Here is a 26,996-nt window from a genome sequence, read left to right on the forward strand (position 1 = left end):
CACTTAAATTTATATTTGCATTTGTTCATAATCTTGCTGATAAATTTCAAAATCTCCTTGGCTACAAATATCATGTGGGGAGTCCGTAATACATCCTTGCCTTCTCTCTACTCATCCTTGAAGACCCAGGCTTTCTCACTCCTCTAGGGATAAACAGTCCCAACTTTTTCTCTGATCCTGTAGCTTTTTTGTAGATCCTTGTACTAAAACAGGCAACAAGTTAAGCATTTATAAATCTGTTCCCCCCACTAGACTATAAGCTCCTGGAGGGGAGGACTTTGTTAATACACCCAGTACAGCAACCAGCATGTACAGACATTCAGCAAATATTTGCTAAGTTAAATGGAAATCTAAGACTTCAAGCTCTTCTACCATCAATAATCCTTGTAATTGATAACAGCAGTAATTATCACTTTCTGTAGTAATTAAACATTGTAGACTAGATATGCTAGAATTCTCTATCAGTTGATTACACCTTCTACCAGAGATTTCAGCATGGACAGTCTCCTCACATCATCCCTTTTGTTCTCCTTCAAACTTCACTGAGAGTTTATTTTGCTTCAAACACTTTACCTTCTTAGGCTTAAATAGTGTTGATGGGATTCTGTCATTAGGATATGAGCTCCCGAAGACTGTATATTTCTATTGACCCAGCACTATGTAGGCACTAACGTACTCATTTTATGTGTATTTATTATTACAACTCTACCGGAAAGAGTTCCAAGAACGCAACAATTCTGCAAAATCACATGCATTTCTCTTCATCATGGAAAAACACAGAGCAAAGAATAACTAACAGTACTTTGGTCTACCAGAAAAACTAAGACATTCGTATTCCAGTTGTGTTTGATGATGGTAATTTCAAGCATATATATATAAGTACCTAAATGATCTGAAAAATACAAGATTTATATGCATGTCAATTACTCCAGCAACACAATGACAGTCTATTTCCCCAAGCGAATCTCAATGTACGGAAGTAAGTCCAGTCTCCTATAATTGCAATTTTGAGAAAGTTATGTTTAAACATATCTATTTATGTTTAAGCTTATGTTTAAAAAAGTATTTCTACAGGTTGAAAATTTGCTCCAGTGAAGAACAGACTTCTTCATATTTGAACCAGATGATTTAATCGAGTGTTTAACAACGATAGGAAAAGCTCTGCTGAAAATAGCCTAACTATAAAACACAGGATCGCAGAAATATTTCTACGATTTGACATAGCAGTAGTCTAGCCAAAGGAGCATAGTGTTACATTTAAGAAAAGTAAGTCAGTCTTTCTGTACTTTTTCATTTTTACCTTAATCTATGAATACAGACTAAGAGATACCACTTTCCAAAAGACATTTTCCAAAAACCCTTTATGTTTAAACAGTTAAATTCCATTTTGATTCTACTATGAAATAAGAGCTCTAAAGCTATATATAAGGTAATTCTTAAATGAGTTCTTGGCCAAAATTGTTTTCCTTCTTCAAAACCCATAATTTTTCCTTCTATGGGTTAAGGGGTAAATTTACCTTGATTCTAGAACTTGATTATTTGAAGCTATTTACTAAATGATTTTTGGACAAAAATTAGTAATATAAAACATAGAATCTAAAAGAATATACATTATATAGCCATAATGATCACTTACTATAGATAAGGGATAGGGAAACTAAAAGATGTTTTACTTTTTAAGCATTTAAGAAAATGTTTTGCAACCCAGCTTTTCTCTGCCAAGATTTAGATTTCTACCATGCTAAACTGGGCTCTCTTAAACACAAAATATAAAATACACTGCATGTCCAAGCCACAGATACAGTGTATGAATCTGAATAGCATTACTATGTATACGTTTTCTTGGTCAAGCTGAGAACCTTAATAGTCTTTATAGTTCAGGATAAAACAGGTGACTTTGCTTTAATTGTGCTCTCACGTGGCAGCTGGAAATCACCATAGATGACTGCCGCATGGGTTGTTTTCCTCACCTCAGCATGTCAGATTGTTAAGTTACATAAGAGATGTATATACTTACATGAAGGTTCTCTCTATGAGTCCCCCAGCAGTTATGATGGAAAAGTAAAAACTGTTAATTGGGTGGTCAGGATGAAGAGAAGGGTTGTTTTCCCACACTGTGTATCTGCTTATGTGTGTGTTTTAAGGAACTATCTGGTGTCACAACTCAACATATGGAAAAACAGAAATATGAAATCCAGAGATATCACAAGACTCAAGAGTGAAATTCTGCTTTACTTGGGATTTTTCAGAGCCTTCCTTAACTGGCAGAACACCAGTTCTTTGGATGAATGTCTTCGTTAGAGTTTAGATCCCTTACTTTCAGCCTACGTGGAGTACTGACAGAGAACAAAAAAGTCATTCTGTATTAAAGGTCAGAGTGACGAGTTTCATCACTCATGTCACAGTAGACGTGTAACCCTTCACCATATATTAACATGTTAGCTCTCTAAGCAATGGTGCATAATAAATAGATCAATTTTTCAGTCAGAATGGCAAAAGAGACTTAGAGACACAAAGTAAGATTCAGGCACCACATTCTAATTTTTAAATTTTGGTGGCCTTCTTTCTTTCTCATTAAGTGCAGGCTTAAAAGGAGTCCTTGAAAGTTGCTAATGCAACCTCTCCTCTCACAAGACTGTATAGGCTACCTATTCTGACTAAATACGAAATGTCAAATTCCTCAGCTCCCATTCCATACTGCTCATGATTTGAATGAGTCTACTTGAGGATCTTGTCTTGCTGGGCAGATCCCGAAGAGAAATATATTCTATTATTCCTGCAAATACTAAGTTTCTGCCTAGTAGGAATGTCAAGTATTTTTAGCCATATAGTTACTTTAAATATTAGTTTCTTGACCCTGGAGGGCTTTAGGGGTTCAATAAAATTTCTAAAACTATATGCAAAATCTCATGTATATATGCAAATAGACATTTTAAGCGGTGAAGAAGTACAAAGCATAGACCCTCTAGAACAATGCCCGGCACACAGTAGTCAAGCAAATATATTTGAAGAAAGGAGAGGGACGGAGGGGCGAAGAAGGAAAGTAGAAAGAAGGAAGAAATGAAGGAAAAAAGGGAAAAAGAAGTCTTCAGATTCTCATAGGGTTTTGTGACGAACAGAAGATTAAGAACTACTATCGATATGCCAATAAATATCCTAGGGTGGAAAAAAACCCTCAATTATCTCTGGGCAGATAATGTGTCTTTCATTTAGTAATAAATTTACACATAATTGACTTTTAACCTTCCAAATTGCTTTTGCAATAAAACTGATTACAAGGTTAAGAAAAGAGGTAACAAGTCTCCAAGTCTTAGAATTTGTTAAGTTGGAAGAGCTTTTATTCCTCCATGTAGCCTGAAGCCTAGGGTGAAGCTTAAAAAGCACAGATCTGTTAGCATGCTCAGCCATGGAGAGGGTGAATCACTCAGTACAGCTGTGGCTACTGGTTTGCCTTTGTTGGAAAGCTGTCATTCTCAGTCTCTACCATGAAGCGGGAAGCAAGAAGACATTTTGGAAAACTGGGCAACTTTGTGGCTCCTGCTTTCGCTCCAAGCCGCGTATCTTCAAAGCTTTATCTTATGCATTCTGATGTTCCAGATGCTGGACAAAATCTTCAGATATATATACATCTACAACAATTCTAGAGTATAAGTGATTTAGGAATTATGTTAAGTACACTGTACATGTCTATTTCTTATCTGAATCTGTTTATTTTCTGTATTTATTTGGCACCACAGAATACACGTAAAAGATAAGATATGGTCTCTGCCCATGAGGCACCTGTAATTTATTATCCATGCCACTGCCTTCTCAATAGCCTAATAAGCAGCCCAATCAGTTAATGGTAACATAATGGCAGAGAAAACGTTTTACAAAATGTATTCCAAGTATAGTGAGCAATACCGTTTTCAAATTATGACTCATAATTGTTCTGTAAATTTGACTTCCTTACTGCTATTAGTTACTATGGGTATATACAGGTACACGTTAACTTTGGCACTCTGGAAGAAATTCAAGTTTATACTTCATAAGATGTTCTATAATAGCCACCAAGAAAATAACTACTATTATATTTTAAAACTGTATTGTTTTTATGCATTTCACTCTAGAGAAAGCATTGCAGAATAGATACTAAGGCTTCTCTTTGCTAGGAAATTGACATTTTAAAAAATTGACTCTCAAGAGAAAAGTGGAAGGTTAATTCCTTCCACTCAGAAAAAATATTAAGTTGTACAAGTTTCCATATTGTCAGCAAAAAGAAACCTTGCTTCTCTGACCACGGGGAGAAAGCAGACGTCGCAAGCCAGAGAAAGGGGGCATAGCCTTCTCACTGATCTGGACTAGAAATGCAGACTCAACTATTTCTATTACCTCACATTACTTGGGGACTTTAGTTGATGTCAAGCTTTTGGTATCATGTTGGTTTAAAGTACTGAAGATGCGTTTAGAACAAGGACTGGTTTATTTCCAGAATGATGAAGCCAAGATGCAAAGTGCTGAGTCAGTGTAATATTCTAATCAACACAGCAGAGATCAGGGTTAGCTGAAACAGTAGTTAATAAATGTAGGGATAATAAAGAAAGGTAACCAATTATCCTCAAATATTCATTTCTTTAAATACTTCTTTTATAAGGTTCAATTATTTCTACTTTTTTACACTGAACAATCATTTATATACAAGAGAATGCACAGATCTTAAAGTGTTCTTCTGCTCAATGAGTTGGCAATAAAACAAACTTATGTAACCAACACTGAAAACAAGATATAAAATATTTTTATCACTCTTTTCCAGTCAACAACCACACCCTACTTCCACCACCAGCCCCAGCACCCTAGTTTTGCCTGTTCTTAAACGTCATATAAATGGGATCATACAGTATATCCTCTTTCGCAGATGGCTTGCTTTGCTCAACATGTTTCTGAAATTAATCCATGTTGTTGAATATATCAATTATATATATTATATATATATTATATATAAATACATAATTTTTTTATTGCTGAGTACTGTTCTATTATTATATACCAAAATTTGTTTATATATCAACTATTAACGGGTATCTGGGTTATTCCCAGATAGTTTTGCTGTTATGAATAAAACTGCTATGAGCATTTGTGTGAAGTCTTTGTGTGGACATGCGTTTTCATTTCTTTTTTTTTTTGAGATGAAGTCTCGCTCTGTCACCCAGGCTGGAGTGTGCCATGGTGAGATATGGGCTCACTGCAACTTGCACCTCCTGGGTTCAAGCAATTCTCCTGCCTCAGCCTCCCAAGTAGCTGGGATTACAGGCACCTGCCACCACACCCAGCTATTTTTTTTTTTTTTCTATTTTTAGTAGAGATGGGGTTTCGCCATGTTGACCAGGCTGGTTTCCAACTCCCGACCTCAGGTGATCTGCCTGCTTCGGCCTCCCAAAGTGCTGGGATTACAGGCATGAGCCACTGTGCCCGGCCTTTTTTTAATGTTTTTGAGATGAAGTCTGGCTTCGTCGCCCAGGCTGGAGTGCAATGGCGCCATCTTGGCTCACTACAACCTCTGTCTTCAGGGTCAAGCGGTTATCCTGCCTCAGCCTCCCCAGTAGCAGAGATTACAGGCATGTGCCACCACGCCCGGCTAATTTTTGTATTTTTAGTAGAGAGGGGGTTTTACCATGTTGGCCAAGCTGGTCTCAAACTCCTGACCTTAAGTGATCTGCCCACCTCACCTCTCAAAGTGCTGGGATTACGGGTTGAGCCACCACACCTGGCCCATTTCTCTTAAGTAAATAACTGAATGGAACTTGTTGGATCATATGCTAATTATATGTTTACGTTTATAAGAAATTGCCAAATAGTTCTCCAAAGTAGTTGCAACATATCTCTCTCTCACAAGCAATGTATCTAAGTTTCCATTGCTCCGCATCTTCATTAACACTTGTCTTTTTAATTTTAGCCGTATCAGGGAGTATGCCATATTCTTATTTGGGCTTTAATCTGCATAGGTTTCCAATGACCAAGAAGCATATGAGGAAACACTCAATACAATCTGTTGTTATGGTAAGATGCAAATTAAAACCACAATGAGATATCACTTCAGAATTCCCAGATAATTAAAAGGGCAAACAATATCAAGTTTTGACAAAGATATGGAGCAAATTGGAAGTCTTAGACATTATTGTAGAGAGTATAAATAGGCACATAACTGTTCAGCAGAATCTACTAAAGCTAAACAAACCCCTACACTATATCCCACTATATCAATTTCACTCCTAGGTATAAACCTGACAGATAAGCACGCATATCCACCTAAAAAACATAGACCAGAATGTTCATGGCAACTTCATTCAGAATAGCTCAAATTTGGAGTACAATATAATGATGCAGTGGAATATTACACAGAATAAAAAGCAAGAAACTACTGCTATATGCAATAACTTCTAAGCACCTGATCAATAATGTTAAGAATCTTTTCATATGACTATCGGTATTTATAACTTCTTTTTTAAAGTGTCTCTTCAAATATTTTGCTAATTTTTTTAAGTTGGCTTGTCTTTCTGTTATTAACTTCTAAGTGTTATTTATGTATTCTCAACATAGTACTGTGTCAGATATGTGTACATGTTCTCAATATTTTTTCCTAGTCTGTGGTTTCTCTTTCCATTTTGCTAAAGGTATCCTAAGAACAGAAGTTTTTAATTTGATGAAATTTTTACTTTTGATGAGGTACAATTTATCATTTTTTTGTTTTATAGGAAATGCTTATAAGCATCATTTTAAACTAGTGTTTGGTAATACTACTTTTAACTATTTTTAATAAAAAGCTTTTTATTTCATTGCTTCTATAAAAATGAAAAAGATTCTTATTTCATTTGCAGATAAAACATCTATAGCATAAGCCTTTCTGTTTAAACCACACGGCCATGGTTTAAAAGGGCCATGAGGAAATAGCAATGTGACCTATTTCATGGAGCATAATTAAGATATCAAGTTAAAATAGTGAATAAACTTCTTAAATATCAAATCACAAATCTTAATAAGCATAAAAGAAGTTGAAGGAGACATCTATAAAAGTGCTTTTTAGAATTTAAATAAAGTTCTATAAAGGAAATTTATATTTTATATATATATATGCATTATACATCATCTTGTTCACGGACATAAAATTAACATTTTCCCACATTACATATCTCTTCCTTGAACTATTAAATTTCCCATGATGACCATGTATGGCATTCTTACAACTCAAAATTACTTCTAGGAACTTTAAGGTAAATGTTACTACTATCTATATGAAAGTAACCTCGAGAACCAGAGTAGTTCCTAGGTAAGCTGCTAAAATTACTGCTTTGAGTTTCTACACAGGAACCACAAAGGTTCCTTAATAACTGTTGGCTAATGCTCCAAAATAAACACTAAAGAAATAGTTGTGAACTTTTAAATTAAGCTTTATGGGTAGCTTTGAATAAAGAAATCCAACGAAAACAATTCAGTACTCATTGCAAATATTTAATTGTGCACATTTAATGCCAGGAATTAAGTGTTATAGGGGACTGAAAAGTTACCTTTGCCCTGAAGGTGCTTGCACCCTAGTAGAGAAACTAGGACATAATATTCTACCTAAGGTAAAATATAAGCACAATAGTAACTGCCTTTATTTCTAGCTCAGATTTAGTATGTTATTTTGAACATATATGTTTACATGTCTTTCTTTTGTGCTAGGATGGTAAACTAGAAGGAGGAAGGGATGTATCTTACTCGTTACTTCCAAAACTCAACACAGAATCAGTATCAACAGACAGGTGCTCAATAGCAAATGAGCAAGCAAGCGCAATATAAGTACAACATAAAAGACATATACGCTGCAGTGAGATATCACAGCTATACACGGGAATCACAGAAGCATCCAGGGAGGTAAAGTTCCACCTGGGTTTTGAATTATGAGTAGAATTTATCTGGTAAGAGATTGGTCACAATGAGGGAGAGAATTCAAGGAGAAAAACAGAAATATTTAAAAGCATGAAGGTAAGCGTGTTCTGGGAAAGTGCTTATGTAGTTGTGTTTACTTGGAGCATTAGGCAAGTGTGCAACAGGAGTAGCAGACTTGGCCTGAAAGGGAAACTGTGACCTGACTACAGTAAGCTTTAAATGTTAGGTGAAATTTTTTACTTGGTAGGCATTTAAGATTTTGAGAAGGAAAGCAACTTGATTAGGCTTATGCTTTAGGAAGATAAATATAGCTGTGGTTTTGGATGGAGGGGATAAATCAGATGTGAATTATAAGGCTAATGACATATCCTTTTTATGAATTGCTGGATTCAATTTGCATTTTTTCCTTTTTTATTGTGTTAAAATATTAAAAACATTAAATTTACAAGTTTAACCATTTTTAAGTATGCAGTTCAGTGGCATTAAGCATACCCGTAATACTGTGCAGCCATCACCTCTATCCATCTCCAGAACTTTTTCATCATCCCAAACGAAAACTCTGTATCCATTAAAAGATAGCTGCCCACTGTCCATTCCCTGAAGCCCTGGAAAACCACTATTTTACTTGCTGTCTGGGTGAATCTGACTACTCTAGGTACCTCACAGGAATGGAATCATACAAGACTTGTCCTTTCGTGTCTGGTTTATTTAACTTAGCATAATGCCTCAAGTTTCATTCATGTTGTAGTGTACATCATAATTTTATTCTCTTTTAAGGTTAAACAATATTCCATTGTGTGTGTATATAACATTTTGTTTACCCATTCATTCATTGGTAGGTGTTTGGGTTTTTCCCACCATTTGGCTATTGCGAATAATGCTACCATAAATATTATTTTGTTCGTATTTTGCTGAGGATTTTCTTATCTATATTCACAAAAGACACTAATCTGTAATTTTCTTTTCTTGTAATGTCTTTGCCTTGTTTTGGTATCAAGATAATGCTGCCCTCATAAAATGAGCTGGAAAACCCTCTTCTACCTTCTGAGAGATAGCGTAGAATTGGTATTAGTCCTCCCTTGAATATTTGGTAGAATTCACCAGTTAAACTATCTGAACTCGGGAGTTTTACTGGATTTTTAATTGCAAATTCAATTTCCTTAATAAATATGGGACTATTCAGGTTACCTATTTTTCTTGAGTGAATTTTGATGATTTGTGCTTCTCAATGAATTAGTCCATTTCATCTAAGTTGCCAAATTATATTTCCTTATTATCCTTTTAATGTCTGTAGCTAGCCCCTCTTTCCTTTCTGATATTGCTAATTTGTGTCTTCTCTTTTCTTTTTTTCCCCCTTCATCACTCTGGCCAAGTGTTTATCAGTTTTTTTTATTCTTTTCAAAAAAATAATCGGGTTTTGGTTTCACTAATTTTCTCTAAATAGTTTTTCTGTTTTTTTATCTCATTGATTTCTCTTTTTGTTTCCTTCCATTTGCCTTGGCTTTAATATACTCTTCTACTTTCTTTACGTGAAAGTTTGAATTACTGACTTAGGAACGCTCTTCTTTTCTAGGACAAGTATCTGATGCTATATATTTCCCTCTAAGTTCAACTTTGGTTGCATTTGAAATATTGTATTTTCATTGTTATTCAGTTCAAATGTTCTCTAATTTTCTTTCTTCTTTGACATGAGTTTTTCAGAAGGGCGCTATTTAATTTCCAAATATTTGGGGATATTTCAGGTATCTTTCTGCTCTTGATGTCTAATTCAATTCCTTTGTGATCCAATAATATACTTTGTTTGATTTCAATTCTTTAAAAACTTTTAAGGTTTGCTTTATGACCACAATAAGGTTTATCTTGGGGAACGTTTTATGAGCACTTGAGAAGAACGTGCATTCTGCTGTCGTTTTATAGAATGTAATATAAATGACAACTGTGTTGAGTTGGTTGATAGTGTTGTTCAGGTCTTCCATATACTTGCTTGCTGTTTTCTGTCCTCTTGCTCTATTGATTATAGAAAGTGGACCACTGAAGTCTTCAAGTGTAATTGCAAAATAAAAAAAAAACTTCTCCCTTCAGTTCTATCACTTTTTGCTTCACACACTTTGAAGCTCTATAGTTAGGTGCATACACATTAATAATTATTATGCCTTTTGTATAAATTTATCTACTTTGTCTGATATTAATCTAGACACCCCAGTTTTCTTTTAATTAGTATTTGCATGGTATATCTTTCTTCATCCTTTTACCTTTAACCTATCTATATTATTACATTTAAAATGGATTTTGTGTAGAAAGCATATGCTTTTTTAATGCACTCTGGCAATCTCTGTTTTTTAATCAGTATGTTAGGCCATTTCCATGTAATATAACTACTGATATGGCTGAACTTAGGTAAGTCTACCACTTTATTTTTTGTAATTTTTGTATTTTTAGTAGAGACAGGGTTTCACCAATCAACTCAGGGTTACATAAGAAGTTCTGTCTTGCCTTCTGTGGATGATGCTTCCCATGTCAGTTCCATTTTCAAAGGTGTTTATGTCTACCCTATATATATATACCAGTTAGTCTGAAATTTGGAATAATGGTTTATATTGTAAGTTGTTATTTCCTTGGTTTTGTTGCATGTATGTAGCTCACAGGTGAGCCCAGGATTTGCATCAGTTCCTAGAAAGAATTAGATCTCCTTATCAAGCTCCCTCCTCTAGAATCACTCCCACTCGCCAGCTCTCAGAGGCCTTTTTTCCCAGTCTTCCAGCTACAAAGTCAGAGTTTATCTCAGGGTTTTAGACTCTCACACTGTCAGGCAGTCTGTACAACAAGAGAAAATAAAAATATATGATGGGATTTTCCTCACACTCTTCAGACCACAGGGGCCATTGTTCCCAGTTCCTCTGGCAGAGAAAGCCTCTTTCTTGGGATTTTTCAGGTGGCTGTGCCACCACCATGACCACCACAGCAGCAGTTCAGCTTTCCCTGCAACTGGCTTCAGGGTAGGGACAGAAGAGAAAAGGGGAGGTAGGGAAAGGAACGGGGGAAGTTTTTAGAAAGAAGAGCTTCTCTCAGGCTTTGTTATTTTTTTCCCCAGAGTTCTGTGACTTGGTGCATGTCAAAGCCAGTCAATAAAAGAGGAAAGAATAAATCCAGGAGCTCACCGCCACACCAGCTTTTCTTCAAGTTCTGATTGCTCTCTTCAGTGTGTCTGTTATCATTTACTTTCAGAGCCCCTAGTTAGTTGCTTTTATAATCTGACGAGAACTTTTAGTTGTAACCAGTGGGAGAGATATATTGTAGTGAACCTAGTCTATTTTCGATGATGCCAGAAGTTCAATCCCTCTTTGCTATGAGGGGTTATGAAACATCCCAAGTAACACATAATGAAAGCCTGAACTGGAATAGAAGTGGGGATGAAAAGAAGGAGAGAAGCTACATGAGCACTCCAGAACTAAGACTTAGTAACATGGCTATGAAGGCTTCAAAGGTTAAATATTACCGTACATACTTAAAAAAAACTTAAAGAAAATCCTACCTTTACAAATGATTTTTCAATACAAATGGGCTTTAGAAGTATTCTGCCCTGCTGCTAAGGAAATCATATTCTTGGCATCTATACAGGTTTATTCTTGAATGGATTTTCCTATAGAAATAATCCTACATATGCTAGTGCTCACCATCATACCACTTTTTCCATTTGGTTCTTTTTTATACCAATGTTTATGCCTCAGGTCTTGAAGTTACAGTTTCTTGGTTCAAATGGTGTTTCCATCTCAAAACAGTCAATGGCCCACAGTGTATTACTTAATCCCTTTAACCTTAGTATTCTCATTTGTAAAAGAGGAGTAACAGTATTTCCAAGAAAAAGTTAAGGAATAACCCATATAAAGCCTGAGCACAGTGCTTGGCAGACAGTAAGTGCCCAGTAAATGTTTGACTGAATAAATGAAATTTTTGCCCTAACTTTAACAGCTATCTTATTTACTTTTAAAGTTCATACACGTCAAACCCCATCATAACAACGTTTACACGCTTTACACAATGTACAGACCCTTTTCTATAGTAATCTATTCTGTGTCTGAATGAAGTAACTTTACCTAACAAGCATCTTTTTTTGGCCGAATAGTTTGGGAATTTCATTTCTTTATTTTATTCATCTAATTCAACAAAGGGATTTTTTTCTCTCCAAATGAATCTAAACAACTGTTAAAAAAAAAAAAAAAAATCTTACCACAAACCTCTATCAGTTCTACCTTTGTCTACCTAAAATGCCCAAATATGGCTTATGAATTACACAAACAAATGTGAAATGCCAAGACCATATAGATTCTTGACTATATAGAATATCTTGAGGAAACAGAGCCTTCTTAAAAAAACAATCCTGAGTGAAGCTGAGTTTCTTGCCCAAAGAATGACCAATCAAATACGTTATATAATAATCACGTATGGTTTATATGCCACTAAAGAACATATAAACCATACGTGATTATTATATAACGTATTTGAATTGTATGAAAACATTTCAGAGGTATCGGAGACTCTGATGGCACCTGTGGTAAACCCTTCTGTGTACCTTTGACTGCCAGGGATTGAAAAGGCTTGTGCAAATAACCTAAAACCAAATGACTCTGGCTGCAAAGGCAATCAGTATCAGATATAAAGGAGGGAAAAACAAAAAAGCAAAATGAATCCAGAAAAGTAAATAGATCTATTCCCTTTCACTCTTTGTTGTTCAACTAATTCTATTTCTTTTGCATGGAAATTCACTAGAAGCATTTTAATATGCATCCCAAAGGCTGCCTTTAATTTCCACCCATGTTTCATAGTAGAGAGAGCAGTACAGGTGGTATGGAAAAAGCAATGGAAGTGAAATCTGAATCTGCGGGTTTTTACAGTTTGTCACCTCACTAAGTCTCAGTTTTCTCATCTGCAAAACGGCAGTGAAAATGTCTACTCTATAAAGTTGTGATTATTAAATACAGTAAAATAAAAATAATTATAAAATGTGGAAACATAAATGAAAATATGAAAAACAAATAAATGAAAATAGAACAGTGCCCTTCAACAGAAATATAAGGTGAACGATGAACATGAGCCACATATGCAATTTTAAATTAAAAAATGCAAAGAAGCATGTGAAATTAATTTTAATATTATATTTTATTTTGTCCAATTTATCCAAACCGTCATTTCAACATTTTAATCAATATAAAATGATTAATAATTGAGGGTTTTTTTAAAACATTCTTTTTCTTTTTGTCCTGTCTGAAAATTGGTGCCTATTTGACACTGACAGTACAGCTCCATTCAGACTAGCCACATTTCAGGTGCTAAACAGCCACAGTAGCTGGTAACTATCATACGGGACAGCATATGCTTAGAACCAAGGTGGCTTCACACATGTTTATTAGATTCAAATAGTATTTCCTATCAGATAAACCCTGTGGGACTTGGGAAGGTTATTTTTAAAACTGATGCATGAAAGAGAGCTTGTGTTTTTATATTGGTATAGTAGTTAATATGTGATACATAATAAGAATTTAAAATAAAATATTCCCTATGAATGACCAGACCATATACTTGACGAAAATAAAAGCAACCAAAAATGCTGATTATAGGTCACTTTGTAGTTATTTTATTAGGACTTAAGTTGTATGTTAATTTGACATAGAATCTAACAATCTAAAAAAAAAAAAAACCTGACATAACTCTAAGTGCACGAAACAATTCGAACTATAAACAATTCCAACTGGCATTTCTGTAGAGAAGGAAAGGGTCCTGGAGTTGGAAATCCAAGTCTTTAGTAATAAACTACAATTGATAAAGCATACCTTTCATCAAAGAAACAAGAGGAGAAAACACAATCTTTTTCTATATTGCAAAAGTTTTCATTTCACAGGACCTGCCATTAGTAAGTCATATTATAGTTTCAATAGCTTTATTTTTTACCTCATAAAAATGTATTCTCTAAATAAGAGGATGACCACCCATTTGGACAGTTACATATCGCATCATTTTAATGCATCTTAATGACTCATTGGGGTTAAAATTTCAAATATTCATACTACACTCATTATTAAAATTACACTGAATAGCATAAGGTAGGCAAATTCTTGTGTCTTGAGCTCAAAGAGTAGAATGAAAAATGTAAAGAAACATTTCTTCACTGCAAGGTCTTTATGAAAGCTGTCCACAAAGCCTAAGGTGCATGCGCGCACATGCACGCGCATAGTATCTATTTAGTATTATGTTCTTGTTTTCTGTGGGTGGAGATGTCCCTGCAACTGCATATTTTCAGCAATCTTCCTCTGGGCTGACCAGCAGTGCAACACAAGCGGAGAGTAAAATGTAGTATTAGAAAGGCACGGCTACTTCATTTCAAATCTGACAAGGACTATTTAGTTACCTACTACGACTTCTGTATTACAAAGGGTTATGACCTTCTTAATGACTGATAGAAACTTTTGGACTTTGATTTTTTATTTACTTGTATTCAGAAGATGGCACTTCTACAGTACAGGCCCTCGAACACTTTGTCCGCACACTCAGCCAGAAGTGACACATAAGAAAAAGTGCTATAGCAGACTCGTTAATTCTTCATTCAGGGCGCCACCTACGTGCCTCTCTGTAGTCTCCACACTAAGAACTTGCCTCACCCAGCCCTGTTCAGGCTTAAGATCAGCAATGGGTTCACATGACAAATTGGTAAAGCCTCAAAAGACAGGGTTGAAAGATTTATTTCATCATATTCATATTCACTTAAACTCCTCTGGGGAAGAATCTATTCCATCAATTAGGCATGCATTTCCTAAACATTAGCATTTGTTAAGATACAGACCACCCCCCATAGCCGCTGATACCAAATTCAAACACAATGGCATACACTTGGCCAAACTTCAGAAGTAAAACTACCCAATGTAGTAAGAAAGACTCACATCTGGCATTTCTGTAGAGAAGGAAAGGGTCCTGGAGTTGGAAATCCAAGTCTTTAGTAATAGGTTCTGTCCTATTTTCCATGCTCAGCCTATTCATAATGGTGAATCCGTGCTTTGGAGAAGCAGACCTAAAAATCACAAGGGGTCAGGGGAAACTCAATAGACAAATTGCTTAGTATGCGATATTTTCAGCATAAGTATATTCTGATGTATCTCTGTATATACAGCTTTATACAAGCAGCCTGTACACATGCTTCTTTACCACTGGCATCATTATAGACTAATTCCCATAATGCAGCAGCACTGTCATGATGACTTGTTTCCTAAAATTGAGTTACACTTTCTTACTTGTGGGGTGTGTGTGTGTACAGTTGTTTATTTCTCTACCTAGGTTGTAAATTCCTTTAAGACAGAGTAACTACTTTTTAAAACATTACTGACTTTTAAAGAATACTTTTTAAAAGTTAAATTAATTAAAGATATTTTAAACAATCTTGGTTGTTAATATTAAAGTATACATCACAATTATATGAAGAAAATTTTCATAGAAAATGTTAAGTGTTAGTCTGAAATTGAGGGCTGCAAAATCTCTTAGTGATATGAAGCAACTCTGGACAATGAACTTAATGAGGTTACAGAGCCTGAACTAGAAGTTTATATAACAATGCAAAGGGCAGACACTTTGTTTTCTTCAATGCAAAGCAAACAGCTACATAGATAAACCACTATAAAAGTTTTTCTCTATAAAAATGTGACATTTAGTGACGTTTTATTTTCATTTCACTCAATAAACCTTGAATGTCTACTCTGCCAGGCAGAAAGAATCCAAATTATACTGAGTATAAACTCTAACTACATGTGCATTTGTCTACCCTTGGGTGACAGCCATATAGTAATTCAACTGTGCCACTTCTGGTGACAAATGAAACACTGCAAACTTACACACTGAAGCTGAAGCAAGCAGAATTCATTTACTTACTTTAAATGAGGGTGCTAGGGCTGTTATTAACAAACCCACAGAAATGTTATGAGCAACAGGAAGACAAGTTGTTTATGTCTTAGTTTTATGTTACCTCCATTTGATACTGATCAAGGAACACAGCTACATAACCACCGCCAGGATTTTCTTCTGAAACCTCCAATTTTAAAATTGATGGGCGGCGATCCTTGCCTAGCTTTTTTTACAAAGGGGTAAAGTGGTGGTAAGCATACAACCAACACCAGAAATAACCATGGTAATCATTTCAACTTAAATTCAGAGGAAGAATAAAAATGAACTCCCAAAGAGCTCTGTTAGGGGGTCCTCTGGAAGTGTCAGATTCAGAAATTACCAGTGGGTGTCTCTATGAACTCTCTATTACAGAAAGGAAGGCATGGGAGGAAATAAATGATTTTTTAAATGGGATTAAGTGTTTTCATACAAGAATGAGAATCTGATTCTTCATATATTTCATTATCACAACAGGATCTCCCCTCTTTAATAGTACATACCATCTCATAATTTAGAAAATAGGCCCAGGGGATAAATGTGCCAATTGCTCTAGAGCAACTTCTGTAAGAGAAGTCAAAATATATCACCGCCAGCTCCATTCTCTGTACCAAACCCCCCTCCCACCTTGAGTTTTACATGCTTTTTGTAATTCTCTACTGAAGAAAGACCTCAACATACTAGGATCTGGGAGGTTTTTGTTTTGCAGGGGATAAGGGAAGCATCCTATTCTTGAGGAGTTAGATTTGGAGAAGAGACTAAAAAACAGGGAAGGATTTTGTTTTCAACTTCATGTTTTGTTTAATTCAGAGCTCTATTAGAGACATGGAGTATAGTAAGAAATCTTTGAAAATACAAACTTATATTTGGTTTGGGTGCAAAAAAGAAAATATCTGTATGATCTGTTACTCTTCCACAGTTAAAAAAAAACAACTCTACTAAAAGTTCCCCAAATCAATCATTAATACATACTAATACATCTTTTCTGTCACTTCTCCAAGGAGAAATGCATGACAGTGCACCCTGCATGCATGGCACACAGTACAGTTCAACCCTGTGCCTTCCGTGGTGAACTTCAGAATCCTCAAGAGTGCTCATACTCCACTGAAGAAACTTGCCTTGGGGCATCCTCTGGTGCTCTGGATGTTTGGCAACATCATGCAGATTAATATGCCAAGGGTTCTTGGGTACTCCACTGCTTTTCTGAGACTGTAAAGAACCTGACCTCGTCACCTAGTGTGCTGGCCTTCTTCACGCTCCCAGTGCTGCCTCCACTGGAACAGATCTTCCTCCCCTGCAGCTGAGCTCCCTCCTCCCCAGCACACACAGACCTCCATCATGCATGCACTTTGTCCCCCAAAGGCCTCTCTGTGGTGTTCTAGTCCTGCTTTTATCTTTCAAGCTGACTCCTCTGTATCCTTGCTGGCCCTCAAACCTAACCATAAACCCTCATCGGTTTCCTCTTTATACTCACTCCTTTAGGGAACAGCTTTTCTTTCATGGCTTCAACTACCAAAATACCTCAGACAACTCCAAACCCTCTCCACCACTGCCCCTACTCTGAGGGGCTGGACACCTCCACCCGAATGTCCTGCTACCACTCCAAATAATTACTTCAAAGTAAAATGAGGGCTGATCCTCAAACCACATTCTTGATCTCCTGCCTTTCTATTCCACCAACGCTTCTGTCATTCTCAAGCTTCCATGTTCAAAATATTGTCATTTTAAAAATTTCACCATTGCAATCCTCTTTCCAGTTCAGTTTCTATTATTCTAACCCAAACTCTCATCATTTCATATCTACTCCACTGCAATAATCCTCTCACTGTCCTGACTCGTGTCTTCTAGAACCAGTGCATCCCCATGACGTTAAAACACTGACTTTCCCTACACATTTCCTCTATTACTCTCCTGTTCATAAGCCTTCAATAACTTCCTACTGCTAAGAAAATAAAACTCACCAGGCGCAGTGGCTCATGCCTGTAATCCCAGCACTCTGGAAGGCGAAGGCAGGCCATCACTTGAGGTCAGGAGTTCGAGGCCAGATTGGCCAACATGGTGAAACCCTGTCTCTACTAAAAATACAAAAATTAGCTGGGCATGGCAGCAGGCACCTGTAATCTCAGCTACTTGGGAGGCTGAGGTGGGAAAATCGCTTGAACCCAGAAGTGGAGGTTGCAGTGAGGGGAGATTGCGCCACTGCACTCCAGCCTGGGCGACAGAGGAAGACTCCATCTCAAAAAAAGAGAAAAAGAAATCTCAAAATCTTTAGTTTGCCATTCCAAGCCGGCAAATCTCACCCTTGCTAACAACTGCAAACCAATATAAAGCCTCTGCACGACAGTCATTTTCCTCACTGTCCCTTTAACTGACCACGTTCTGTGCCTCTGCTTTTGCCGTTCTTCCTGTTGAGACTGCCTTCCCTCTCCTCTATGCAAGCTAAGTTCTACCTTATTCCTGAGGCCCAACTCAAGACCCATCACTCTATAAAGCAGGGGTGTCCGATCTTTTGGTTTCCCTGGGACACCTTGGAAGGGGAAGAATTGTCTTGGGCCACACATAAAATATATTAACACTAACAATAGCTGATGAGCTTTAAAAAAAATCCCATAATGTTTATGAAAGTTTATGAATTTCTGTCAGGCTACATTCAAAGTCATCCTGGGCCACATGTATCCCATGAGCCACAGGTTGGACAAGCATGCTATAAAGGTTTCCACGATTACAGCAGCCCATTCATTGCTCAGAATCTATCCACTGGGACTCAGGATACTGTATTCTGTACTGTAGCTTACTGTAAACATGAATATATGTAGAAAGAAAATACACGTGTGTGTATATTTCCTGTCTCCTCAATGAAACTGATACCACTAGAAAAGTTTCTATTAGGCCTCTGAATTTCATCTTTGTACCCTCACTGAAGGTGATGACCTTTGGCTATGACATTTTACGTGAATGTTTATTTGAATGTAAAGTTTATTTATTGAGCCAATATACATAATGCATTTGTGATTTGATATTAATAATATCTGATAACAAGAAATGACTAAAAACATGAGTTTTATTAAATCTATCCTGAAACATACTCTATTAACTGGACAATGGAGGACTGAAAGACAGCCTCAATTTTGGACCATGCTTTTTTAAAGAGTCAGGGGTGGGAGAAAAGACCCTTTTCCAAACATTAATTGAACAATCTAGTATTTCTCATAGTGTTCTTCTAGCTCCTTGCCAATTTATTATAGTCAAGAACTTTGTGCCACTCATTTGAATCAAAGAATATTTAATTTATTTTAAGCAGAACCCAGTCAATGATTTAAGTTCATCTATATTGAAGTTTAAATTATATTCTGAAATTAGCATTCATTGCAATATACCAGGTGACATTATTCAGTATTCCCTTCTGCATGTCAACTAATAATTTCAAACTGAAATTTAATTCTTTTACTTCTCTTTGAAATAAAACTGCATGCACCTGAAGAACAGTTACACAACTGAGCTAAAATATTATTTCAAAAAGTTAGTTTCTTCATAACAGTAAAACACTCTTACCTTGTATAAACAAATAAGGTTCCTTCCACATCAGTCTTCTCCTAAACAATAAAAACAAAACACATAAGACATGTATGTTCTCTTCATTCACAAAGGTATAAAACAAACTTCTCATAGAACAGGAATTATATCCAACTTCATGTAGGTGAAATTGCGACAGGCCAGATATACCCAACATGAGGAGTTGTTCTCAGGAAAAGGAGAAAGCAAGTTCTATGCTCTGCAGATTAGGCAGCAGGAAGTAGTCTTTTGTCATTTATAAAATAAACCATCATTATCTCTCTTTACCAAATACAGGGATAGCAACATACCTAGAGCTAAAACAACGAGAAAATAAGCGTGCTCTGGGGATTTAATGAGAAAGAAGTGTGCTGCCCTTTTCTCCATCCACCACACTGGGTATAGGGCAAGCTGTAGACATCATGTATGTCTGTATTTCACTATCCTTCATTTTATTTTCTGGGTTCATTTTCTCTTGACATATCCAGTCACTTAGGAGCGCAGATGATCTGCTACATAGAGAGAGCATGCCACAGAGCTCTCAGATGAATCAACCCACTACTCAGTGTATTCTATTTACAGTCATCTGAAGTTGACTCAGACAAGTATTACCAATAGGACTCCAGAAATTTGCCTGAGAAAATCTGGGAGAGGTGGTAAAGTTAAAATGATAGTTCATTTGACATTTCTTTTCCATTTCTCCAAAGGTAGGAAGCCAGGCCATTACGATAATGTTCATCAATATAACGCATACTAAAAACACACATATACGTATCCAGATGTTTTATTAACCAGTAACCAGACCCACTGTAATTCGGAATTTAAAATGTACTTTTGCAACTGACATGGTTTAATTTCAGCATTCCATTTAAACTCCTGATATTTTATAATTAATATTCATGACCATAATCATTATATATTTAAGTACTCTGTAATTTTGGTGAAAAATACACCCTTTAAAAAAAAAGGATAACATCAAAACAGCAATTTTTAAAAGGCACACAAGGCATGATCCTCTCACATACTCAAGTAATTTCAGCAAATTTTCATTCACTTTAGCTCAGTGGGCCTCAAAATGTTATCCCCAGATCAGCGGCATCAGCATCACTTGGGAACTTATTAGAAATTCAAACTCTTGGGCTCCTGCCCAAACCTACTGAATCAGAAACTCTGGGGATGGTGGTCAGCAATCTGGGTTTTATTAAACTTTCCAGGTGATTCTGATGTAGGCTAGTTTGAAAACCACTGCCTTACTTAGTTCAACAACATACTCTCTGCCCATGAAATCATACTAGGAGTCCTGAAAACAAAATCCATTATGTCACAAATTATATCAAACTATCATCAAGAGTAAATGGCTATAAAAATCATTACTTAGTAACAAAGTGTTTAATTGCAAGATGTTAATTATTATGGAATGTGAAATTACAAATAAAGAATTTAGGCCAGGCACAGTGGCTGATGTCTGTAATCCCAGCACTCTGGGAGGCCGAGGCAGGAGGATCACTTGTGGCCAGGAGTTCAGTTTAAGACCAGCCTGGGCAACAAATTACCATCTCTACAAAAAAAAATTTTTTTAATTAGCCGGGTGTGGTGGCACATGACTATAGCCCCAGCTGCTGAGGAGGGAGAAATGCTTGAGCCCATGAGTTTGACGCTACAGTGAGCTATGATTGTGCCACTGCATTCCAGCCTGGGCAACAGAGCGAGACCCTGTCTCTTAAAAATAAATAAATAAGTTATGGCCGGGCGCAGTGGCTCAAGCCTGTAATCCCAGCACTTTGGGAGGCCGAGGTGGGTGGATCACGAGGTTAAGAGATCGAGACCATCCTGATCAACATGGTGAAACCCCGGCTCTACTACAAATACAAAAAATTAGCTGGGCATGGTGGCGCGTGCCTGTAATCCCAGCTACTCGGGAGGCTGAGGCAGGAGAATTGCCTGAACCCAGGAGGCGGAGGTTGCGGTGAGCCGAGATTGCACCATTGCACTCTAGCCTGGGTAACAAGAGCGAAACTCCATATCAAAAATAAATAAATAAATAATTTATAACAGTTAAAACAACTTTAGTCTGTTTTTTCCCTTACATACAAGCACAGGTAAAAAGTCAGGGAGTTAATCCTTAAACTAGATTCATTATGAAGTGTCTATAAATCACTACAATATACTGTGAAACATATCCTTATTTCTGAAATGTGGCCCATGTGCCACTGTACTTTGAAAAACGTCCAAGTCAAAGAGAAAAGTATACAGAAACATTACTTATCTTTCTTTGAAAACAAACATGATTCATTCCTATCTGTGAAGAAATGTATATCCTTAGTGTACTTTAAGCACTAAGAATTACAAAACCCAAACCACCACCCTAATTGGGAAAATGGCCACTACAGTACCGTAAATGATACCTGAACAGTATCCAAATTTTTGGCTGTCCCTAAAGTTTAACTGATTCAGTCAGCAAGTATTCACAAGTCCACAAAGCATTTATGAATAAATTTGTAAAAACTAAATATTTGGTATCACCCATTACATTGTTAGGAAACTGAGCCAAGATACAAATGCTAGAACTAGGACTTTGCAGAATCTCTATGGACCGTCAGGATCCCTCCCCACAAGATCAAAACACTCCTGGTCTTCCAGTATTTGACCTTGGACTGTTTCATCTCAGAGATCAGAATCAGGATGTCTATATATATCAGCACATATAAAACTAAATAGTTTCTGACTTGTTCCCTTTCTTCCTTGATGTAACAGAAATTCTCTTTTCTTAAAAAAAAAAAACCCTTTAATGCCACATTTCGGTTTTTAAAAGTCCAAGGTCAGAAATGTAAAAGGCACACTTCTCCTAAAATTATTCTTTAACTTATAACAAGCAATTCTTAAAACTAAGATTTTTATTTAGCATTACACACAAAGAATACGAGTTTGTTACTAGAAAGGAGTTGTGATTCAGTAATCACAACCTGGGACCTGGAGGGGGGCTCCTGCCAGATCATATTGGGCTAATCAGTTTATTATTATATGTCTCAGTTTCTCCATTGAAAAGAGATAACCAGCCTACACTACTCAGATCTTTTGATGAAGAAACATCAGGTGCTCTATGATACCTGGATAAAACGGACTTTAAAAATGTACATTTCTGTTCCATTACAGCTGCCCAAATTCATGCATTTTCCTGGTCCCTCCATAGTTATCTAAGGGCACCCAGATTTTTTTTTTCTTTCTGAGCGAAGTCCAGGGTTAGGGCTGTGGAGAAAAGTTAAAACAAGATTTTATTAGATGTTCCTTAGATCCTTTAAGGAGGACTTGTATGTTAAAGCATTAGTTTCCAGTCTTGGGGTATTTTAGCTTAAAATTTAAAAGCACAATTTGATGACTTAATATTACACTCTATTATAAAATCAAACAAGTGCTAAAGAAATAAGCAATTCAGAATTCAAAATACTAAAAAATATCCCAAATGGAATATAAAATAGTGCCAAAATGGAATTCATCCCAAAATGGAATATAAAATAGTACTGTTTTGCAAAATTTGGGGACTCCACACACCATCTGACACAAAATAAAAGCAACCTCTATTTTAACTTGATTATTCTCAGTTAAAATAATCAAAAAGTAGGTCTCAATTTATCCTCCCCAATCTCTCTTACCGTGCATGTAGCATCTGAGTCACCTATTAAACTTTCAGCAATATCAAATGCCTGGGCCTCATTATCCAGAGGTTTTGGTTTGGCATGTTTCACTTTTTAAAAACTCTGAGTTATCTGGATACACCAAAAACTTAGAAAACCACTAGCTAGGAAGTCACTGTAGGGCAATTTTCAGGCTCAGCATTCCCTGGTCTCTACTCTATAGATGTCATAATACTCTCTTCCTCAGTGTGACAACCACAAACATCTCCAGACTCTGCCAAATATCACCTGCAGGCAAAATCAACTCCAGCTGAGTGCCACTGGTCTAAGGACTGAGAGCTAGTAAATAGTACTGTTATAATCTTCAGTTGACACCTAGGTATAACTAGGGGGAAATAACCTCTTTCTCCTGATCAAGTGGTACATTTTTCTATTACATAAGAAGGAATATTAAAGAGCTCTTCCTGTTCTCCTTTTGAGTTTGGCCACTAGGAGAGTAGACCAAAATTCTCTGCCCCATTCCGGTGAACTTCCTCTGTTAAGAACTTTGGCCAAAACTGTTTTTCTATCCCACTTTTGTTTGTCTTTTTTTTATGTTAATGATTTTCAGGTGAGTTTTTACTACAGGCTGCTGATCTATACTGGAGATCAGTAGGCTTATGAATGTGGGTATTTAAAAAACTAGATTTGTTCAACATGGTTGTTTTCCTTAAGTTTTAATGTTTATACAACCGACCTGAAGAACACAAAAAATTGATCTGAAATCCATTCATCAAGGTCAGGTTCTCCATACTATTTTGTAACTTATTTTAAAATGATGGATATCATATATGTGATATATAATGGACAATATATAATGGATGATGAATATTTGGACAAAAATCATTATGAGGAAAGAAATAAACTTACATCTCTCTACATTCGCGTGGGTGGGTTACAAAATTACAAGCAGCAATTCCTGCAACAGGACTCCAGTGTTCTAGGCTTCTACCCCATTCTAATTGTGAGGACAATGAAATTTCATTCCATTACCATTCATTGGGACTCTGCTTTGAGAAGAGCACTAAAATAATTTGGCTCCCAAATGGCCTCCAATGTCAAACATGGTGGGCTGTCGTGTAACAGTCTTTCCAAGAGCATCAGTCTCCTTCTAAGTGTTAGACCGTGCTCCATTTTGTCTTTTATTCGCCGAGGTTGGCTCTTTTCTTGGTGTTTCCCCTTAGTTTACAACTTGCAGACTTCTCGCCTCCTATCAAGTTTCGATTTCTCTTTGCCCCATCTAAGACTGACGTTCTAAAACCAGAACTCTGCACTTTTATTCGTCTGCTGTCCCTGCCTCCTCTATAGCCAGTTCCACTGTAACAGAACTCAGCTTTACTTTCTCAAGCACATCGGTCTTCCGGCCCTAAGGCATCAGGTTCTTACTTTTCTTCGGCTGTCAGGGTGCGGTACCCGATCGGTCTGATTTCCCAGCGTGGGGTACATTCGAGATTTAAGTCTTTTCCCCAACTCCAGGTAGCTCCACAGATCCGCCTCCCTTCCCCAAACCCCCGGGACCCCATCTCCACAACCTCGGCCTCAGGTCCCCGATCCACCCACCTTCAGGGCGTCAACATCTCCTCCCCCTCACTGGGTCCTCAAACCCCGAGACTGACGCCCCCCGCCCCACGCCTCCCCAACCCTGGTCTGCACGGCTCTGCCGCATCCACACGCACCCACTCGTTGGCCCGATGGCCGAAAGTGTACAGAGCCACCTGGCTGGCCACGTCCACGATGCGGTTGATATAGGGATCATGGCGCTGCAGGGCCGCTAGGCTAATGTCGCGCCCCTTCCCCACCAGGCCGCTTGCCGCCACTGCTGCCATCTTCCCTCCCTCCCCGACATCGGCGCCGGGCTCTGGGAAGCCACTCTCAATAGATCGCAGAACGAGCGAGCTGCCTCGCAACCGAAAACCCAGGAGTACCAGAAGGCCGGAAGGCCTTCCGGCTCCAGTCACCCCAACCCTCTTGGCCGCCGACGGACCCAAGGCCTCACTAATCGATAGTCGCGCCCCGCCCGCTGAGGATCGTTGCCACTGGCAACGACAAGCCCAGGCCTGCCCTCTGAATCCAGTTTCTTTCTCCAAGAGCTATTTCTCTTCGCGCCTGAGCTTGAGCTGTATGCGCGGTAGGACTTCCTTCTTGAATATGTTCCACGCCTTGGCATATCTCTTCTTTGGCGCTTCAGGGATCAAACCTATAACAATAAATAAGCCTGGAGCATCAAGAACTCTGAAGACAAAAAAAACTGAATTGATTTCCGAATCCGCTAACACCAGTGGTTCTTAAAACTGTAGTGTGGTCCCGGAACCCCTTGAGAGTTTCTGAGACCCTTTAGGGGGATCTGCAAGGTCAAAAAAAACCTTTTATGACAAAACTAAGACGTACTTATTTGACTTGTTCACTGTGATGACGTTTTGCAGATAATGGTGGTTAAAAATGCTTGGCTTGGCCTCGTGATCCACCCGCCTCGGCCTCCTAAAGTGCTGGGATTACAGGCGTGAGCCACAGCGCCCGGCCATCCTGGTCAACAAGGTGAAACCCCGTCTCTACTAAAAATACAAAAAATTAGCTGGGCATGGTGGCGCGTGCCTGTAATCCCAGCTACTCGGGAGGCTGAGGCAGGAGAATTGCCTGAACCCAGGAGGCAGAGGTTGCAGTGAGCCGAGATCGCGCCATTGCACTCCAGCCTGGGCAACAAGAGCGAAACTCCGTCTCAAAAAAAAAAAAAAAAAAAATGCTGGTGGCTTAACGCAATTAAGGCAGGGGCACCAAACTGCATTGTTAGTCAAAGTACCTGTCACTAACTGCCTTCTCAGTTAAAAAGATAAAAGAAAAAAAAGAAGAAGCTGGAGCCAGTGTCACCTGATGGTGTTCTTCATAAGCACTAAAAATTATTAATTTTATTGAAGCTTAATCCTTGAGTACAATTCTTTTTAATATTCTGCATTAAAAAAAGGAAACAGGCATAAAACTCGTCTGATGCACACCGGAGTGTGTCATATTTGTCTCTAGGAAAATACTTCTGTGCTTGAGTTGCAGGCTGAATTCATGTTTCTATTTTTATTTTCATAAAACATTTTTACTTGAAAGAAAGATGGGCAAACTATGGTTATTCAAACAGGTACTTGACATTTTTCTGAAAATATATAAAGTATGCCTGTCACTTTCAGGAAAACAAGGGACAATTACTGTTGCCCATGATAATTTTTAAGCCTTCAAGCCAGAATTAAAAGTTTAGGAAAAGTGTATCTACTGCCATGAGCTTGACAGCTTCTCAATAGTTAATGTGTTTTTTTTTTTTTCTGATGAGATCACGGGTGATAGTGAATGCAATTTTAACAAATATTGTATAATGGAAAGTGTCAATATCTGAAAGATCTGCTTAACTCAGTGATCCAGTATTTTCCAAATGACCAATGGCTCATGCCACATAATCATGCATAGGCAAAAGATCCATTCTAGGACAAGGTGGACTAATGGATTTTTAATGTAACAGAATAAAAAGTTAATAGGATTTCAGACAGTACATGGCAGCTAAGCTTTGAGAAACTCCAGCTTGTCAAGTTTTGGTATATTATCCAAGAAGAATATCCGCAATTGTCTGAAAAATGCTATTAAAATATCCATCTCTTTTCCAACTACGTTATCTGTAAGAAGCCAGCATTTCTTCATATACTCCAAACAAAACACAGATTATAAGCAGAAACAGATATGAGAATCTAGTTGTCTACATAGCAACAGATTATAAGCAGAAACAGATATGAGAATCTAGTTGTCTACTATTCAGCCATGTTAAAGATATTTACAAAAATTTAAAAGAATGCTTCTTTTCTCACTAAATGTTTATTTTGGAAAAAATTATTCTTCATAGAAATGGATTTATATTTAAGATCATTGTTATTTTTAATAAATGAATTACATATTTTTTTAAGTTTATTTATTTAT

The 26,996-nt window shown here is 37.2% G+C and overlaps 2 protein-coding genes across 56 annotated transcripts in view; one reads left to right on the forward strand and one right to left on the reverse strand.

Annotated features, from left to right (window-relative positions):
* DCP1B (decapping mRNA 1B) overlaps positions 1 to 24,898 on the reverse strand; it is a 72,727-nt gene extending 47,829 nt beyond the window's left edge. For 9 of the 21 annotated variants that reach the window (XR_004729218.3, XR_004729220.3, XM_035258372.3 and 6 more), the window contains exons 1-3: positions 24,725 to 24,898; positions 19,378 to 19,418; positions 14,838 to 14,965 (exon numbers count right to left, since the gene is read on the reverse strand). Coding sequence is in view for 18 of the 21 variants with exons in the window: in XM_035258372.3 (XP_035114263.3) it covers positions 14,838 to 14,965; positions 19,378 to 19,418; positions 24,725 to 24,874 (319 nt within the window). In the remaining 3 variants the exon portion in view is untranslated. Of the gene's footprint in view, positions 1 to 14,837; positions 14,966 to 17,786; positions 17,901 to 19,377; positions 19,419 to 22,484; positions 22,624 to 23,027; positions 23,194 to 23,918; positions 24,007 to 24,724 lie in introns of those variants that run through there. The other 12 variants (XR_013522516.1, XM_078338421.1, XM_078338426.1 and 9 more) reach the window with 6 other exon arrangements.
* Positions 1 to 26,996, forward strand: part of CACNA1C (calcium voltage-gated channel subunit alpha1 C) — a 725,791-nt gene that overhangs the window by 3,163 nt on the left and 695,632 nt on the right. The gene's annotated exons all lie outside the window — the stretch shown is intronic.

This window comes from Callithrix jacchus, chromosome 9, assembly GCF_049354715.1.
Source record: "Callithrix jacchus isolate 240 chromosome 9, calJac240_pri, whole genome shotgun sequence".
Taxonomy (NCBI): domain Eukaryota; kingdom Metazoa; phylum Chordata; class Mammalia; order Primates; family Cebidae; genus Callithrix; species Callithrix jacchus.